This window comes from Oryctolagus cuniculus, chromosome 20 (genome assembly GCF_964237555.1).
Source record: "Oryctolagus cuniculus chromosome 20, mOryCun1.1, whole genome shotgun sequence".
Taxonomy (NCBI): domain Eukaryota; kingdom Metazoa; phylum Chordata; class Mammalia; order Lagomorpha; family Leporidae; genus Oryctolagus; species Oryctolagus cuniculus.
Genome location: NC_091451.1, coordinates 35,925,828 through 35,944,760, shown reverse-complemented (window position 1 = coordinate 35,944,760; position 18,933 = coordinate 35,925,828). Strand labels below are relative to the sequence as shown.

At 48.2% G+C, this 18,933-nt stretch overlaps 1 protein-coding gene across 4 annotated transcripts in view; it reads left to right on the top strand.

Moving 5' to 3' along the window:
- The window catches only part of NRDE2 (NRDE-2, necessary for RNA interference, domain containing), an 83,826-nt gene that overhangs the window by 13,874 nt on the left and 51,019 nt on the right, over positions 1-18,933 (top strand). For 3 of the 4 annotated variants that reach the window (XM_070065525.1, XM_070065528.1, XM_070065526.1), the window contains exons 3-5: positions 7,661-7,776; positions 12,300-12,354; positions 14,553-15,079. In XM_070065525.1, coding sequence (XP_069921626.1) covers positions 15,016-15,079 — 64 coding nt within the window. In that variant the 5' untranslated portion in view covers positions 7,661-7,776; positions 12,300-12,354; positions 14,553-15,015. Of the gene's footprint in view, positions 1-7,660; positions 7,777-12,299; positions 12,355-14,552; positions 15,080-18,933 lie in introns of those variants that run through there. The other variant, XM_070065529.1, reaches the window with a different exon arrangement.

The window sequence follows — 18,933 nt, the reverse complement described above, 5'->3', positions numbered from 1 at the left end:
ACAGCTGCAGAGGAAGTTTGTGTGGAGTCACAATTCCTTCTACAGGGGTCTCAGCCTCTACTGAGTTTGTGTATCAGCAAACAATTGATAGCACAAATTACTTGTAATAATACTGCTTGACAAATTCTATGCATGGATTATGTACAGAAATCTAAAATCTGCTCTCCAAAGCAAGGTCAATCTGGGTCATTCTCTCTTATTCTTAACAACTCAGTGTCCTCATTTCCTTAAAAGCAAAGTGGGGGGTGAGAGTTTGGCCTAGAAGTTAAGCTGCTGGTTAGGATGCCAACAGCCCACATCAGAGCCCCTGAGTTCCTCTCCTGGCTCCACTGCTAACTGAGCTCCTTGCCCATGCAGGCCCTGGGAGGCAGCAGGTGATGGCTCCAGTATTTGGGTTCCACCACCCACATGGGAAAACCTGGACTGAGCTCCTCACTCCTGGCTTTTGTTGGCATTATAAACCGGTAGACGGGAACTCTTAAATAAAAACAAAATCACCAGAACTGCCTCTTGAAGTGTTGAGCTTAGGTTTTCCCAGTCATATAATTTTGCATTTGCTGCCTCTTTAGGACAGGTGGCAGGTGGCAGGCCATGTAGACAGTGTTGTGTGGTGGCTCCTGGCTCTCAGGGGTGGGGCACCTTTTTCTTGCCAAGGACCAGTTAGATTTTTAAAAAAAGATTTATTTATTTATTTGAGAGGCAGAGTTACAGAGAAGTATCTTCCATCCATTGGTTTAGTCCCCAAATGGCTGCAACAGCCAGAGCTGGACTGATCTTTAGTCAGGAGCCAGGAGCTTCTTCCGGATCTCCTACGTGAGTGTACAGACCCAAGCACTTGGGTCATCTTCCACTGCTTTCCCAATGCACTTAGCACTTAGCAGGGAGCTGGATTGCAAGTGGAGCAGCCGGGACTCAAACCAGTGCCCACATTGGATGTGAGCACTGCAGGCAGCAGCTTTATCCACTATGCCACAGTGCGGCCCCCATTTAGATATTTATAACATCATTCATGGGCCATACAAAATCATGAACTTGAAAAATTAGCCTGCTATAGATGTATTGAATTTTGAATTGACAGGGCCAGACCAAATGTTTTCGAAGGTCTCCCAAAGCCTGAGGCCAGACATTCCCTACCCCCATAGGTTCTTGGTCTCCATGCAAGAAAGAATTCAAGGAAGAGACCTAGATGAATGCAAGCAGGAAAGCGAGATTCCTCTGAAGCAAAAGTACACACTCAAGGAATGAGCACGGGCAAGCTTAAGAGAGAAGGAGCAGCCATCAGCAAGGTTCAAGCAGTCCTCTAGGATCTGGAGCCATAGGGGCTGCTGTCTGGACAGGGCTCAATCAGACGTTCAGAAGGGTGGAGTTGGGGATGGGGCTTGAGTTGCGGCCATTTCTGTGCTGTTTCTGGATCTCTCAGAAGTGTCATGGTGTCAGGTACATGATGGGAATGAGAACATCAGCCATGGTAATTATGATGAAGTGGAAGTCATCACAGGGATGCAGACTGCAGCCATGGTGGGTATTTATGAATGGCACTGGTTATAAAGCTGCAGCATCACAGACCTTGTGGTTTCCACTGAAGCAGAAGGGAAATTTGAGCGGTACCTGGAAGAGAGTTTTGGAGGTGCTGACTGGGTTGTCACATGGGTCAGCCAGCTGTAGCAGCTGGGCAGGGCAGTTCCTCTGGCTATCACCACCTCCCTGCCTCCGTCAAAAGAAATAGCTGTGACCCACTCAAACCAGACTTCCTATTTGAGGTGATGGGTATCATTTCACACTGAATATATGTATATTGAAAAATCACACTGGAGGCCATCAAGATGTACAACTATGGGTCAGTTAAAACACCAAACTAGCAGATGGCCTATGGTGGGGTAGGAATGTTTAAATAACCATAGCAGTAACAAAACACCTCGGAAGCTTCAGCAAGAGACACTATTGACCCACAGATCGTGGCTGCGATTTTAAACTCAAGTCAAAACCAATTGATAAAATCTTTAAATAATAAACCTGAAAGGGTCAAATATTGACAAACATTCAAAAGGAGTTTTTCCTATCAGAGAACCTTATTTTTGCAAAAACCATTATCTACCTTAGACAACAGTTGGTGGTCTCAGACAGTCTGAGGCAGAGGCTCTCTGCATTTAGTCTGCCTTCATGTTCCCTTCAGACATGATGTGCGTGGAGGGAGGAGTTACTGTGCGATGCCATGACTGGGAAAGTGATGCTCCCTTTCACTGCTAACCAGATTGGCTGGTGGGTCTCATTTAATGCCAATTCCCAGAGCAGTTGAGAATTCTAGAATACGTCTGTGCAAGCCCATGAAATATCCCCAAGTGTGATTTGCTCAGGTGCATTTTCAGACAAAGCACAGGAGGAAACACCCATGCAGCTCCAAGTGCCCCCTTCCAGGAATCCACTCCTTGCTCCCGTGAGGAGCCACGGGAGAGGGAATTTACCCAGGGCAGAAAGTTCACTGAACGGGCTGTGCTGCCTGTCTGAAAATTACTAGTTTCCAAGGCCCTACAGAAACCAGGAATCCTATTAGCATGGGTTATGGAACAGTTTCCTACCTGCAGTGAAAAGTAGTCACATCTGTCAGTCAGCACATCATTGCTCCAGTGTCTGAGTGAATGGGATTTCTCCTCCAGAAGGAATCACTCGTCCTAAACGAGTCAGCTCAGCCCAGTGCCTCTCCCTTGGTTGCTGGCAAAGGCCCAGCTGCCGAAACCAGTGAGGAAGGCTGGAAAGGGTGAAGGAGCTTTCATTGGTTGGGCAGGGCAGGGCAGGCTACCCAGAGCCATGCGAGGGTGCAGGCCACTGCTCTGCCGAGCCACCTTCAAGCCTTCCCTGAAGACACAGGCACCCGGGCCAGGTTTCAAGTCCAGGGTTCTGACCACTGGCTGCATCATAAAACCACTGAACTCTGACCCTTTCTTTCCCTTCTTTGCCAGTGCTGACTAAACTTTCCAGTGGAGCCTCATGGATTGGGGTCCCTGAGCACACAACAGGGTCACTGTAGAGGGGCATCAAAGTAGCCCACTTTCAAGGGACGTGGATGGCACAGGTTTGACAAGGTTAGAAAATCAATTTGTATATGGAGAAAATTCCAGTATACTCGGACAATGTCTTTCCAATCAGACTCCAAAGCCCCAGGGTTCAGAACTCCTGGAGTTGCACCTCCTGAAAAGCCAGCTCTACCCTGTGCCCCTGTTCATCTGAAATGCTTGAGGCTGATCAGCGCCCTCTCAAAGTTTTATTGAGTCATTGCAGATGCTAGTCAGGAAAAGGACTAAGCCCTGGGACAGCTTCCCACACATCCGGAAGCAAGGCCAGTCAGTAGTTGGAAAGATGTCCATTAGCTCTAGAGCTGAGAGTATTTTTGTCACAAAAACATGGGGGAGGGAAGAGATTCACACTGAATCTAAATTGACTAAGAGGTAAGAGAGGCGGGGGCGTGGGGAGTGGGCAGAGCTCCGGGACAGGCAGACAGGCTGCGAGGAGGAGTGATGGCAGCTTCTGGATCGGTCAGGGCTACACGGAAACGGGATGCAGTGGCCCTGGTGGTCAGCTCTGATTTGAGCTCAGCTTTCCACACACCTGCAGGAATGTCATGCCATCTGCTGCTGACTTCGCCCCATAGCTGTTAACGGCTAACTTCCCCTCTCCATCCTCTAGCCCCTGTAATTCAATGTAGGACATTTCAGATTGTTTTTTTTTTTTCCTTCTTGTCACCCCTGGCTGAAAGGACTGGGACGCATGGTGTGTCTACTGCCCGGGAGAAGTCAGGCCAGGGCCCACGGGCAGTCCTGGGCCCAGGCTCAGGGTTTCTATACCTCAGTTTCTCCTAGCATGAAAGGAGAGCAGCAGGGAGTGCGGAGGGCTCTCCTGTGGTGAAACCCTCCCCTCGCCGTGGGCACAGTTGGTTGTGCAGTCTGAATGTGGGCGGAACACTACAGGTGCACCCTTTTGGGAATAAGGGTGTGGAGGAAGTCTCCAGAGTTTGCTTTTTGGAGCTCTAAAGAGCTTAATTGAAAGGTTTTAAAAAGGCTCCTTGAGGGTGGCAGGCAAAGGGCTTGACTAAGTCCTGGGGGAAACTCAGTCGTGTAGAATTACCGCAAACTGGAGTCTGAGCAGATCAACGAGGTGGGTGTGCGTCAGTGGTAGCTGGAGGTGTTCCTGCCCTGGGGGATTCTCCATTATCGGCTGCAGGTGAAGACAGTGCTCGCTTGCCAGAACCTTCTCCGGCTGAGCACTGTGGGCACGAAGAACAAGCCTGCCTGCTGAGCCACCTGCTTCCTGGTGGGTCTTCTGCTTCAGGAGCAGCTAATTGGACCTGCATAAATAACAGGGCTAGCACGGTTATGCAGCGTGCATCAGCCCCTGCTGTGTGTTCTCTGTTCAGCCCAAGTGTAATATTAATACTGACCAGCACAGTGGACACCTACCTTAGCTGTGGACATGTTTACGCTCTCCGTGTAGAATGTGTCAGCAAGAAGACAGGAATTCTTTCAACATCATGCCTGGGGTGAGGTACGGGTTCTAATGGCCATTAAGCAAATGCCTGAGATGATTATTTGCCAGTTATTAATTTGAAATGTATTTTGTTTCCACTTTAGATTTACTTTGTGATCATATCAATGAAAAATGGTAACAGGAAGATGTATACTTTATGGGCACCTATTAAGCTTGTCCCCTGACTCTCAGTGCACTGCTGAGAGCAGCTTGGCAATGACAGTGCTTCCCTAAATAACAATTTTCACCGTAAGAACTCGGGCAATGATTCACCTATTTTTGACAAAGTACTTTGTTCAGCACCTTTTGTGCACAGATTTTGACCCTTTGGGGTGGACGTTTTACCTGCTTTGACTCCTGATTCTAGCTTCCTGCTAATAGAGACCCTGGGAGGTAGCAGGCGATGGTTCAAATGATTGGGTCCCTGCCGCCCATAGGGGAGATCTAGATTGAGTTCCATCTCCTGGCTCTAGCCCTGCCTCAGTCGTGGCCATTGTGGGCATCTGGGCTGTGAGCTGGCAGATGGGAGATCTCTCTGCCTGTTGATCTCTTTCTGCCTCTCATAAATTTTAAAAACTATTTGTATGTTTGATTTTCTTCTTTTTTATGGTTTATATATTTATTTGAAATGCAGAGTTGCAGAGCAAGAGAGAGAGAGAGAGGGAGAGAGAGATCTTCCATCCACTGATTCGCTTCCCAAATGGCCAGGAGCATCTCAGATGATTCTTCCGGGTATCCCACATGGGTACGGGGTCCAAGTACTGGGCCATCTTCTACTACTTTCTCAGGCCATAGCAGAGAGTGGAAGTGGAGCAACCAGGATATGAACTGGTGCCCATATGAGATGCTGGTACCGCAAGTGGTAGCTTTACCCACTATACCAGAGCACTAGCCCCTGATTTTCAAAGTAACATTCCATATTCGTTCTGTGAGTTTCAAGTGCTACTCTTTGCTGAGCGAGGATGGAACACCTAGAAATTGAGAATGAGAGAGTGAGCACTTGACTGCTTTCTGCCTTTTTTTTTTTTTTTTTAAACCTTGGAGAGCTCTCATCTTTCAAGGTTAAAGCATTGGAGAGCTCCTTCTTTTCCAAGTTTCTGAACTTCTGTGCAGACAACTCCCAAACAGACATTTCCAACTCTCAAGAGCCTCAGACCCTCATCCCCCTCAGTTATTCAGTCATCAAAACCAGGCCCTCCATTCCTGGTCTTTGGTTTGGCCTTGAAGTGCTGGGTGTGGTCGGGAATGGAGAGAAGGCCAGGGGAGCCATTCCTGGTATGAAAGCGGCAAACAGGAATCAGAGTGATGTGGTGGTGCCATGATGCCAGCCTGGGAGGAGTGGAAGCAGTCAAACCTTGTATGCAAGCGATGGATACAGAGAGTGGCACTGCTGTAGAGAATGGACTGGAAGGAGACAGGAGACCTGTCAGGAGGCTGCTTGAATGTTACAAGTGTAGTGTAATGATAGTACTGGTCAACACAACGGATCATTTCTAGTCTTTTGAAGAGGAGAGGGTCATGGGCCCTTAGAGGATAGAATGAAAGCTATGCTCATCTTCACAGAAAAACCTGCATTCATGTAGCAGGTATTATGTAAAAACTGAGGGAGTTCATTGTTCCAGCGGTGATGAAAGAAGTGGGATCGCTAAAGGAGACAGGAATATTTGCATTGTGTGAGTGCTGGGAATCAGCACAGAGACTTGGAAGGGGAGGGAGCTGGGGAAAGAAGGTGATGGTTCAATTTCATACAACAGAATGTGGGAGTGGAGGGGACGGGGAGATCCGAGTTAGGCCATAAGAGTTTCCCTTCTGAGCACAGTGAGCTCCCTATGTTAATAAAAAGGCAGAAAGGAATCAAGCATTTCCTGGTGTGGATACTGGAAGTAATATTTATGCAGCTAGTACTCCTAGGAGAATTTGGTATCATTGAGATAATAGCCATACATAAAACATAGACACTAGATGAATGGCAAAATACGTCATTTCATTAGTATTAACAATAAGCTTAAATAATAAACAGAAGTTGTGGGATTTAAAATCAGGATGGGAGCTGAGCATTTAAAATTATGGCTATAGGGACAGGCCTTGGCACAGCTGTTACATCACTGTTTGGGATGCCTGCACCCCATATCAGAGTACTAGGATCAAGTCCTGACTCTCCAATTTTGATTCAGCTTCTTGCTAATACACACCCTGTGAGGCAGCTATGATGGCTCAAGTACTTGGATGCCTGCCACCCATATGAGAGGCCTGGATTGGGTTCTTGGCTCTTGGCTTCAATCTAGCCCAGCCCTGGTTCTCGCAGGCATTTGGGGAGTGAATCAGAGGATCGAAGATCTGTCTCTCTTTCTTGTTGCCTGCAGTGCTAGCATCCCATATGCTCACCAGTTCAAGTCCCAACTGTTCATCTTCCGAGACAGCTCCTTGCTATGGCCTGGGAAGGCAGTGGAAGATGGGCCGAGTGCTTGGGCACCTGCACGGCATGGGAGACCCAGAAGCTCCTGGCTGTTGCGGCTATTTAGGGAGTAAACCTCTCTCTGCCTCTGCTTCTGTGTAACTCTGACTTTCAAATAGATCTTAATGAAAAGAAAAAGAAAGCAGGAGGGAAATAACAGCCAAGATTCCCAAACAGGCCAGTTTCTCACACATGATAATGAAATTTCCTCTGCTTTCCTCCTTATGGAAAAGGTAACCTCAAGTAGCCTGGTGTTAATCAGTTGCTTTTCTATCCTTCTGTCTCCCTGCTCCTGCCTGACAAGGAGAGTACCTTTGAAATGACCAATTTGCTTTTGCTTCTGCTTTCTCCAGCACTTTTCTGTCCCTACCACCAAATTCCACAGCCCAGCTCGTTAGAACACTTACACTATTTTATGAAATGAAGTGTTGTCCTATTCCAGAATCACACATAAAGCCAATGGAGAGCTTTACGTTTGTTGTCATCTTGTCTTTTGACCTAGATGACCTCTGCACTTGACTCTTCCGGTCAGAATTGCTTGTTGGATCTCTGTACATGATGTTGGACACAGTGTGGACCTTAGCTGGGTCAGCGTTTTGTGGGGCTTTGCTTTGACTCTTCGAGGTTATATTGTCCTTTCGGAAAGTGTCGCCTCGCTCTCCTCGGCTGATCTTTCCTCGTGTTCAGTCCTTGTGCTCTGGTAGCTGCCGCTCATCTTTACAAACACCCGTCCTGCTACCGATGGACAAGCTACCACCTAAGATCCTGTGACTGACCAGCCTGTCCAGCAACTTCCTGTTTGGGTGAGTCCATGGATAACATGGATGAGATGACACAGGGAATGAGGTTTGCTAAATACCTAGCCATAAGGAACCATTAAGTCCCACTGTGATTGGATGACATGTCACATGTTTAATACATGTATATGAGGTTTGGAATGCAACAGAAATGCTCACATACAACACTAAGAGGAGAGTTATAACTGTGATGAGACATTTACCCTATGATAATGGAAAAACATGAAAGAAAGAAAAGGCCCAGGAAGGGTAATGGGAAGAGGAGTGATAATTCCCCATCTTCCTTCTACTTTCATGCATTGAAAGATTTCCTGCATCCTGCTTAGACAGGTAGGAGAGGATAGTTCCTGTACGTATTCCTAATTAAGTAAGCAAAAGTGGACATTAATTTAGATACTTTCACCTATAACTGGAAACTTTATGTGAAAAAATTCATACGTCTGCTCTTTTTACAAAAGATCTATTTATTTACTTAAAAGCAGAGTGACAGGAAGAGAGGGAGAGAGGGAGAGAGAGAGAGAGAGAGAGAGATTCATTGATTTACCTGCTGGTTCACTCCCAAATCCCTGCAACAACCAGGGCTGGGCCAGGCCAGGAATCCCTTCCAGGTCTCCCCTGTAGGTGGCAGGAACTTGGTCCATCATCTGCCGCCTCCTGGGTGCATTAGCAGGAAGCCTGTAGCTTGGAGTTGCTTGTGCTCAAGCCAGCGCTCTGATACAGGATGCAGGTGTCCCAAGTGACAGCTTCACCCACTGCGCCACACTTCTGCTCTTTGGAGGAATGAGAGGAGGCCATGAAATGGAGGTGCAGATGGGAATAAAAGGTGGGGGGGGGGGAGATAAACTAGCCAGCTCCTACAGTCACACTTAAAAGAGAAACACCTACAAGCTGGAAGAGCAGTGAATAGTTGCAGAGATAAAAGCTGACATGACAAAGGAGGTCTTAAAAGGAGACTGGGACTAAGCCAGTTCTTAAAATATCACTTTTATAGTCAAAGAAAACCAGCCTGAATAGTGGGGATTTAACTATTTGCTCTCTTCAAAACTATTTGAGAAAGGTATATGCTGTTTCATTGATCTTTTTCATGATCGATATAACTTACAAACAACACACATCACTTTAGGAAAGCTGTAATCCCAACATAAGCTGAAAATTCAGGTAATTTTGAGAAGTACTAGTTTAAGAGTGAGCTACTCAAGAATATTCATTTAACCTTTTTAAACCTTTTGTCCAGGGGCTGATATTGCAGCACAGCAAGTTAAGCTGCCATCTGCAAGGCTGGCATCCCATATGGATGCCAGTTCCAGTCCTAGTTGCTCCAAAGGTCATCTCTGTCAATCCAGTTCCCTGGTAAAACACCTGGGAAAACAGCAGAAGATGTCTCCCCAGAAGGCTGCAATGGCCAGAGCTGGGCTGATCCAAAGCCGAGAGCCTGGAGCTTCTTCCAGGTCTCCCATGCGGGTGCAGGGGCCCAAGGACTCGAGCCATTTTCTATTGCTTCCCCAGGCCATAGCTGAGAGCTGGATTGGCAATGGAGCAGCCAGGACTTGAACTGGCACCCATATGGGATGCTGGCACTGCAGGTGGCAGCTTCACCAGCTATGCCACTGTGCTGGCTGCTCTGGTGTGTTTTTAAAAAATGTTTATTTCTTTTTCTTTTTTTATTATTTTATTTATTTGACAGGTAGAGTTATAGACAGAGAGAGAGAGAGAGAAAGGTCTTCCTTCTGTTGGTTCACTCCCCAAATGACCGCTGCGGCTGGTGCTGCACCGATCCAAAGCCAGGAGTCATATACTTCCTCCTGGTCTCCACAGGGGCCCAAGCACTTGGGCCATCCTCCACTGCCCTCCCGGGCCACAGCAGAGAGCTGGGCTGTAAGAGGAGCAATTGGATTAGAACCTGGCGGCCATATGGGATGCCAGTGCTGCAGGCAGAGGATTAACCAAGTGAGCCATGGCCCCTATTTATTTTTCATCTACTTGAAATGCTGAATGAGGGAGGGAGGGAGGAAAGGGGAGGGAGGGAGGGAGAGAGAGAGAGAGAGAGAGACTGACTCTTCTACTGGTTCACTCCTAAAGACTGGGCCAGGCTGAAGCCAGGAGCTAAGAACTCCATCCGGGTCTTCCACATGGATGGTGGGAATCCAAGTTCTTGGGCCATCACTGCTGCATTCTAGGATGCATTGGCAGAAAGCTGGATGGGAAGCGCAGAGCATCAGGGATTTGAATCCGGCACACTCATATGGGATGCTGGGCTTCACCTGCTGTGCTACAGTGCCTGCTCTCTGGTGCATTTCTTTTTCTTTCTTTTCTTTTTTTTAAGATTTATTTTATTTATTTGAAAAACAGAGTTGTAGAGAGAGGGAAAGACACGGAAGTTTTCCATCTGCTGGTTCACTTCTCAAATGGCTGCAACAGCTGAAGCTGAGCCAATCCGAAGTCAGGAGCTGGGAGCTTCTTCTGGGTCTCCCACATGGAAGCCGGGGCCTGAGCACTTGGGCCATCCTCCACTGCTTTCCCCAGGCACATTAGCAGGGAGCTGGATCAGAAGTGGAACAGTCAGGACTCGAACCCATGCCCATATGGGATGCTGGCGCTGCAGTCTAGGCTTTAACCTGCTGCACCACAGCACCAGCCCTTTGGTGCATTTCTTGACTAAACTAGACAGAAAGTAGGCCCACAGTTTTGGGTGTGTAATACTTACAGGATGGTAAACCCAAGTGGAGCCCCATCTAATAATTATTCTATTTTGTAATATCATTACCAAGTGCTGTTGGTGACATCCTTCTCTGATTTCTACATGACTTCTCAAAACCTTACGTATCTGAGACATATTCTTGAGTATGTGAATTGTGAGTTAGGAACAAGTATGGGGGTGTTCAAGTAAAAGCTACATTTATTTTGGTGAAAAAATGCTTTAAATCCGTGCATATGGAGGGCGTTTAAAAAGCTCATGAAAAATGTGTACTTTGAAAAGGCCATGCATGAATTTTAAAGTTCAACCTGTGTGCACGTATTAGGGTATTTCCAGTGAAATCCTGTCCCCTTCTTCTCCACACACACCCCAAAACAAAACAGAAAGCAGATGGAGCCAATGAATCGGCTCAGGCTCTTCTAGGTCCTTGCTGATGCCTTGGGTTTTCACAGGACCCTTTTCTTTGTTTTACTTCATAGGGACTTCCCTTAGAAAATTCCTTGAGACCTGTTTCTCCAGTTCGCCTGAGTTCGTGGTGAGTGCAGTCTCTCCCTCTGAAGATGAAAGGAGTTTGCTTTTAGATGTTCTGGGTAGACCAGTTTAAAACTTCATACATCATGCAAACTAATTGGCACACCTGCAGGCCCTGGGATGGTGATGCTGGCTGTGGAAATGGCCTCACTTATGCCTTCATTCACTCATTCACTCTGCTGTTTAGAAACTCTAGGTTCCAAGTGACAGAAAATCAACTTGAATTAGTTTACTGAAATGGGAAATGTATTATAAGCATATTGGACTGTTTCCTAGCACCTGAGCCTAAGAGCAAAGCTGAGCTCCAGGGACAACTGGAATTAGAGTTCCGGAGCCCCTGGGACCCTCCTCCTCTGCTCACATTGGTGTTGAAACCCAGCCCCTGCACTGTACCTTTGATGCAGATGCTAGGTACTATCAGGTCCAAGTCTCCCATGGTCTCCCAGCATCCCCCTCTAGGGTTAACACTTCCTTGCTATGCTTTTGCTGAAATTAACACACTAAATTGAGCTAGTGGGGACCACCTTGTGGTGCAACAGGTGAATAAGCTGCCACTTGTGACATGGACATCCCATATCAAAGCGCCAGTTGGAGTCCTGGATACTCCGCTTCCAATCCAGCTCTGTGCTTTCGTATCTGAGAAGGCAGCAGAGGATGACCTAAGTGTTTGGGTCCCTGCCACCCATGTGGGAGATCAGGATGGAGTTCCTGGTTCCTGGCTTGTTGTGGTCATTTGGGGAGTGAGCCAGTAGATGGGAGGTTCTTCCAAAGGTGTTTCTCTCTCTCTCTCTCTCTCTCTGATACTCTGCTTTAAAATAAATAATTTTAAAAAATAAATTGAGGGAGTGGCACAGCTGCCCTACAGGGTTTCTGATCACAAGGCACATGAGATCATTGATCTCACCATAGGTGGACATCTTGATATTTGGTCTTGTTTTTAAGGAATTCTTTTCCAGGAAGTCCAGGTCCTGAATAAGAAGTAACCACCACCTCTGACCAGAGCCCAGTTTTCTATCATCAAAATTCCTTAAAGAATACGATATTGCCACGCAATAACCGAAGGGTCAGGAGCACTGCAGACCAAGCTCAGTACTCTGATCCCTCATCTCAGTAGGAACCTTCACCCCTAACTCGTCAAGGATCCCAGCAGTTAGGTCATCACTGCCCTGCTTCGTGCCCTGTGCTTTGCAAGAAACACCTGCTTTCTTCTACCTCGCGGCGTGAGTGATTGGCTTCCTGTGTTATACGAGTGGACCCAGTTTTGGGAATATTCTATAAAAGTTTTACCCTTCTCTTTCTACAGGCAGCTTTCCTCTGCTTCTCCACCAGCTCTGGGCTATCACATCTTGGAACACTGAGTGAGTGTTTCTTTGACAGATCATCTGGCCCATAAAGATTAATCTGCTTATTAAAAAAAAAAAATAAGGCGGGTGTTGTGATGTGGTGGGTTAGGCTACAGTCTGGGATACATGCATTCCATACTGGAGTGTCCAGTTTCAGTCCTGGTTACTCTGCACTTCCACTACAGCTTCTGGCTAATGTGCCAGGGTGGCAGCAGATAATGGGCCAAGGGCTTGGGTTCCTGTCATGTAGGAGACTCACATGGAGTTCCTGGCTCCTGGCTTTGGCTCAGCCTAGCCTCAGCTGTTGCAGGCATTTGGGGAAGGAACCAGTGGATGGGAGATCTCTCTTTCTGCCTTTCTAATAAATAGATAAGCCTTAAAAATATTATGTGGCCCTTTAGGAAGAAGTTTCCTGACCTCTGCTCGGCATTTATCTATTTCATACACATTTAATACATTTTATTTCCCTCTCAGGTGCTTTAGTTACGATAACATCAATTTTCTTCTAGCTTTAATCCTTAAAATCTAATCAATCACACTTACAAATATGGCGACCTTTAGAGTCTCTTAGATGTCCTGAAACTGCTCAGGCTCCACTAACTTAAATCCTGTCAGTTACGCGATTGCACACTTTAAACTGCTCACGGGAGAGGGTCACTGAAGCCAAATTTTCTTACACATTGGCGAGTACACAAAATACCTAATATGCCAAGAGCTATTACAGAAACATTATTTTTGAGGGTTTAGTTCCCTATTAATTCTTCTTGTTCTGGGGTGGAAAGGCAAGAGGCACTGGGGAACGCTGTTGGCATCCCCGTGCCCTGACGGGATGGGCTGAGGCAGGCAGATGCCGTTCTGCTAGCTGAGGTGACTCAGGGCCATGCCGGCAGCGCCTGAGGCCTAAAGCTGCAGACGTGCGGCCCTGCCGTCCCTGCTGCCTCGTGACTGCTGCCTCAGGGACTTCAAAGCTTGAAGGGCTCCCACGACCTCGGTCTCCGCAGGTCTGCAGCTTCCCGGGTCTGCCTATTTTTTTCATTGATTTGCACCTCTGATTTCTAATTTCCTGCTTAACGCTAAAGATCTTTAAACTCCTTGAGATCCACACACACAAAAATCTTCATTTTTCTGTCTCTTTACTTGCAGATGCTTGTTTGTATCTTTACTATGCAAGAACTTGAAAAAATAACCTCAGTGTATTAATCTAACAGTCTATCTAACAGAATTAAAAAGAATCATTTGGTGGTGCAGCGGGTTAAACTGCCTCCCGTCTGTGTCTCAGCTGCTCCACTTCCAATCCAGCTCCTTGCTAATGCACCTGGGAAGGCAGAAGATGGCCCTAGGGCTGGTGCTATGGCATAGTAGGCTAAGCCTCCACCTGCAGCACCAACATCCCAAATGGGCGCCAGTTTGTGTCCTGGCTGTTCCTCTTCCAATGCAGTTCCCTGCTTATAGCAGAAGATGGCCCAAGTACTTGGGCCCTGCCACTATGTGGGAGACCCAGTTGGAGTTCCGGGCTCCTGGCTTTGGCCTGGCCCCGCCCCAGCCGATGTGGCCATTTGGGAAGAGAACCAGTGGATAGATTTGTGTCTGTCACTCTGCCTTTCAAATCAATCTTAAAACACACACAGTGAATCACAGTGAGGCCATATGTTGCATTTGGTGATTTGTCTTGTCCTCTCAATGTCATCCAATTCCTCAGAGAAACTTGCTTATTAGTTGTCTGTAATTTCCCCCGTTCTGAGTTTGGCTGACTGCTTCCATGTGGTGTGAAATCTTGTAAGTTGTCCTTTAGCCCCTATAGTTCTGTAGGAGGCTTGATTCAGAAAGGTATTTCCTAAGAGAGCTTTGACCCCCATCGGGCCTTTCCGGGGTGTTAGACCCATCGGAGCTTGGCCGTCTCACGTGGCTTTGACTGGAGCCAGCTCGAGTTTTCATGGGCCAGACACAACGCTTGTGCGTTCAGTCTTCCTCCAGGATGAGGAAAGTAAAGCATTTTATCTTTATTTTTAAAAGATTTTTATTTATTTATTTGAGAGGTAGAATTACAGACAGTGAGAAGGAGAGGCACAGAGAGGGCTTCCATTCGCTGGTTCAGTCCGCAGATGGCCGCAACGGCCGGAGCTTCTTCCGGGTCTCCCACGCAGGTGCAGGTGCAGGTGCAGGTGCAGGTGCAGGGCCCCAAATACTTGGGACATCTTTTTCTGCTTTCCCAGGCCAGAGAGCGGGATCGGAAGAGGAGCAGCGGGGACCAGAACCGGCGCCCGTGTGGGACGCCAGTGCTGCAGGTGAAGACTTTAGCCCACTAGGCCACAGCGCCGGCCTCTAGACCGTTTTATTAAACTGACTTGGCAAGCCACGCTGCGACTTCACGGTGGAATCGGAATCCCGAGGACTCCGGCTCTGAACAGCGCGGTCTCCCGGTCTCCGCGCTTCCGGTATTCACAGACACCTGAGGCTGCAGCCACTAGGAAGCCGCCCTGCCCCGCCCCTCCCTTTGGCCCCGCCCCTTCCCCGCCCCCTAGCCCTCCGCCCACTCCGCCTGGTCTGAGGTCAAGCCCCAGCCCGCACGAGGGAAACCACGCTTCCCAGCATACACCGCGACGGCGGAGGCTTCAAACCGGCGCTTGGCCGCCGCCGCCATTTCTGTAGAGGGGAACGGCGGAGAAAGCTGCGTTGATGGCGCTGTTCCCGGCCTTTGCGGGCGTGAGTGAGGCCCCCGGTGGTGGGAGCTCCCGGAAAGGTAAGCTCGCAGAAGGACCGGCGGAGGTACTCGGTGGGTCCAAGCGGCAGTTTAACCGCCCGGTCTGGGCTGTGGCCTTGGGATTGTTTATCCGTTTGTATCCCAGAGTTCTCCGCGGCGCTGCAAAGCGTTCTGGGAAGGGCTCTAGGCTTCGTTCCGGTTTTGGAACGTAAAGGTTTTCTCCTGGGGCTCGAGTAGTGGGGTGGTGGAAGGGGGAAGGAAAACGGAGGAGCGGCCTTGGGGCTGGGGCTAAGATGTTCCCGTATTGCTGGCGTCCGTTCTTTCTCCGCTCCTAAGCGACTTAGTCGTTCAAAGGGGGAACTCTCCACCTGTCAAGGAGACGCCTGTTGCAAATACCAGGCGTTTTCATTACAGCCGAGGGTCCTTCACAAAGTTGTGGCGAATGGGACTAAACGGCAAGCTTGTTTGGGCGCAGAAAATGTTGAAATCCATGCATACGCGTGCAAACGACAGTCTTCAAAAAGGCCACGAGGAATGCGACTCATGAACACACTGCGCATGGGCTTTCAAAGAGTTTTTGGGCACAAAACTTTTAATTCCCGTTTTCCTCACAGTGTTTGAAGTGCCCTCGAATTTTCCACTGCCCATTTTTAACTTCTAGAGTCCTCATTGGGTTCTTGTCCTTTGGTGAGGCATTGGGATCCAAATCCTAACCAGTTTCCAGATGCGCGCAGCACCAGGCCAGAGTTTGTTTCTTGCGCGTCTGTCGTGCGCCCGGCTCACAGCAGTAAGTATGTAAGCTTCGGGAGCGCTGTTAGAAATTGAGGCCGCGCGGTGAATTCACCTACCTGGTGAATGTCTGACACTCCTCAAAAGACAGCATTACAACGGGATTAAAGATCTCAGTTGGCTTTTATTCCTGACTCTAGAATCGGACAGGCCCTGAGCCACGCTGAGCTCAGAAAGTGGAAGCACTTGACAGAGCTTAACGCCTTGTATCGGGGTGTGTGCCGCCTGTAAGCGAAGCTAAGTGGCTGTGTTGGCCGGGGCTCAGCTGTTACAAGAGTCTGCTGCTCCCGTGGGCCTTGGGTTAGTGGCCGCAGCAAGCCTGGCTGGGGTTGGCCGTGTGAGGATGCTAGTCCCCGCGGTGTCTGGGCTTAAACTTGGCTGTGACCTCTGCTTCTGTCCTCACAGTGTGTCCACCGTGTGTGACATTTCTCACAACCCTGAGGAAGTTCTTTTGTGATTGATGGGATTGTGGTTTTCTTTACTCATTGTTGCATACTTAGTTCAAAGTATAGTAGGAGCTAGGAGCGAGTGCTGTGTCTTAGTGGATTATGCTGCCACCTGCGGCGATGGCATCCCAAGTGGGTGCCGGTTTAGGTCCGGGCTGCTCCACTGTTGATACATCTCCCTGCTAATGCACCTGGGGTAGCAGTGGAAGGTGGTCCAAGTACTTGGGACCCTGGCACCCACGTGGGAGACCTGGAAGAAGCTCCTGGGTTCAGCCTGGCCCAGCCCTGGCTGTTGCAGTCTTTTTTTTTTTTTTTTTTTTTTTTAATTATTTGAGGGGTAAAGCAACAGGGAGAGTGAGGGTGAGAGAGAGAGGTTGGTCTTCCATCCGCTGTTTCACTCCCCAAATGGCTGCAACGACCAGAGCTGGCTGATCCAAAGCCAGGAGCTTGTTTTGAGTCTCCCACGTGGGTCCAGACACTTGGGTCGTCTTCCGCTGCCCCTGTTGCAGCCTTTAGGGGAGTGAGCCATTGGATGGAAGACCGCTCCCTCTCCACTGTAACTGCCTTTCAAGTAAATAAATAAATCTTTAAAAAATAAGTGTTCAGTAACTATTTGCTGGATGGGCAAATAGTTGATCTTTTTTTAAAAATTTCTTTATTTGAAAGAGTTACAGAGAGAGGGAGAGTTAGTCCTTAATTATGTGTTACATAAAAATGTAAGTGTACCTGAAAAGTAACGGTACAAGGTAAGATGTTACAGATATCACAGGTGAACTACATGGATAATGGCTTAGACTAGAAGGTTCAGAGAAGGCTTTATGGGGGAACTCAGTTTCGAGACAAAGCCATCAGGAGGATAGGATTTTGGGCAGAAACAGTAGAAGGACATTCCAAGGCTCTCAAGACTAGAGAACTGCAGAGTGTCCAGTTTGTCTGGACATTACAGTGGCATGGGGGCACCATGGGACGTACGGTTGGGATGGTAGACATTACAGTGACCTGGGGGCACCAGGGGATGTACAGTCAGGGCGGTGGACATTATAGTGGCATGGGGGAGCCGGGGGACATAAGGTCGGGACGGTGGACATTACAGTGGCATGGGGGAGCTGGGGGAATGTAAGGTCGGGACGGTAGACATTATATTGGCCTGGGGCCACCGGGAGACGTCTGGTCAGGACGGTGGTGAGGGGGATAGTGGCCTTTAGTAATTGGCCTGGGGTCTATCCTATTTTGGGAAGGAGAAACTGAAGTTTCTAGGGAAATGTTATTGTTATTTATTTGAACCAGTATTTATTGCACATTTTCTGCATGTCCAATATGCAGGATGATGTCTGTGTAGACACTTTTTTTTTTAAACTAGTCTCTTTTTAAAAAGATTTATTTATTTATTTGAAAGAGTTAGAGGCAGAGATTGATAGATCATCTTGTGCGGATGCAGGGGCCCAAGCACTTGGGCCATCTTCCTCTGCTTTCCCATGCCATAGCACAGAGCTGGATTGGAAGAGGAGCAACCGAGACTGGAACTGGTTCCCATATGGGATGTTGGCGCTGCTGGCAGAGGCTTAGCCCCTCTATTATTATTACCAAACACTTAATCCTATTTATATGATCACTTTAACACTTAATCCTATCTATGTGATCATTCTTAACACTTAATCCTATCCATAGGATCATTTTATCGCTTAAGATGGTATTTTTGTCTCTCAGCTCAAGGGGATTTGGAGTCCCATGGCAAGTTTTTAAATTGCACCCTTAGAAGTAAGTCTGTAGGAATACATGCAGACCTGTGCGGCTTTACAGTTACAAACTTACTGCATTTCATAATCGCAACTTTAGGAACATGGTGATTCTTTCCACCATGCCCTCCCACCCACACTCCCACCCCATTTATGAATTTTTAGAATACATTTATTTATTGTATTTTTTTTTTGCTATTTGTTTTTTAAGTACTTAAGATTTTTTTTTTTTAATTTGACAGAGTTAGAGAGACAGAGAGAAAGGTCTTCCTTCTGTTGGTTCACCCCCAGATAGTCGCCACAGCCAGTGCTGTGCCAATCGCCAGGAGCCAGGTGTTTCTTCCTGGTCTCCCATGCGGGTGCAGGAGCCCAGGCACCTGGGCCATCCTCCACTGCCCTCCCAGGCCACAGCAGAGAGCTGGGCTGTAAGAGGAGCGACCGGGACTAGAACCTGGTGCCCATATGGGATGCCGGCTCTGCAGGCGGAGGATTAGCCAAGTGAGCCATGGCGCCAGCCCCCTAAGTACCTAAGATTTTTAAAACAGGTTTATTTGTTTATTTGAAAGGCAGACAGGATGAGAGATCTTCTGGTTCAAATGGCTGCAACAGCCCAGGGCTGGCCAGGCTAAAGCTGGGAGCCAGGAATTCCCTCTGGGTCTCCCATGGGGTGGCAGGAGCCCACGTTCTCGGGCTGTCATCTGCTACCTTGAGGAATTGGTTTATTTATTTATTTATTTATTTTGTTTTGTTTTGTTTTTTTTGACAGGCAGAGAGAAAGGTCTTCCTTTTCCGTTGCTTCACCCCCCAATGGCCGCTGTGGCCAGCGCGCTGCAGCTGGCGCACCGTGCTGATCCGAAGCCAGGAGCCAGGTGCTTCTGGTCTCCCATGCGGTTGCAGGGCCCAAGGACCTGGGCCATCCTCC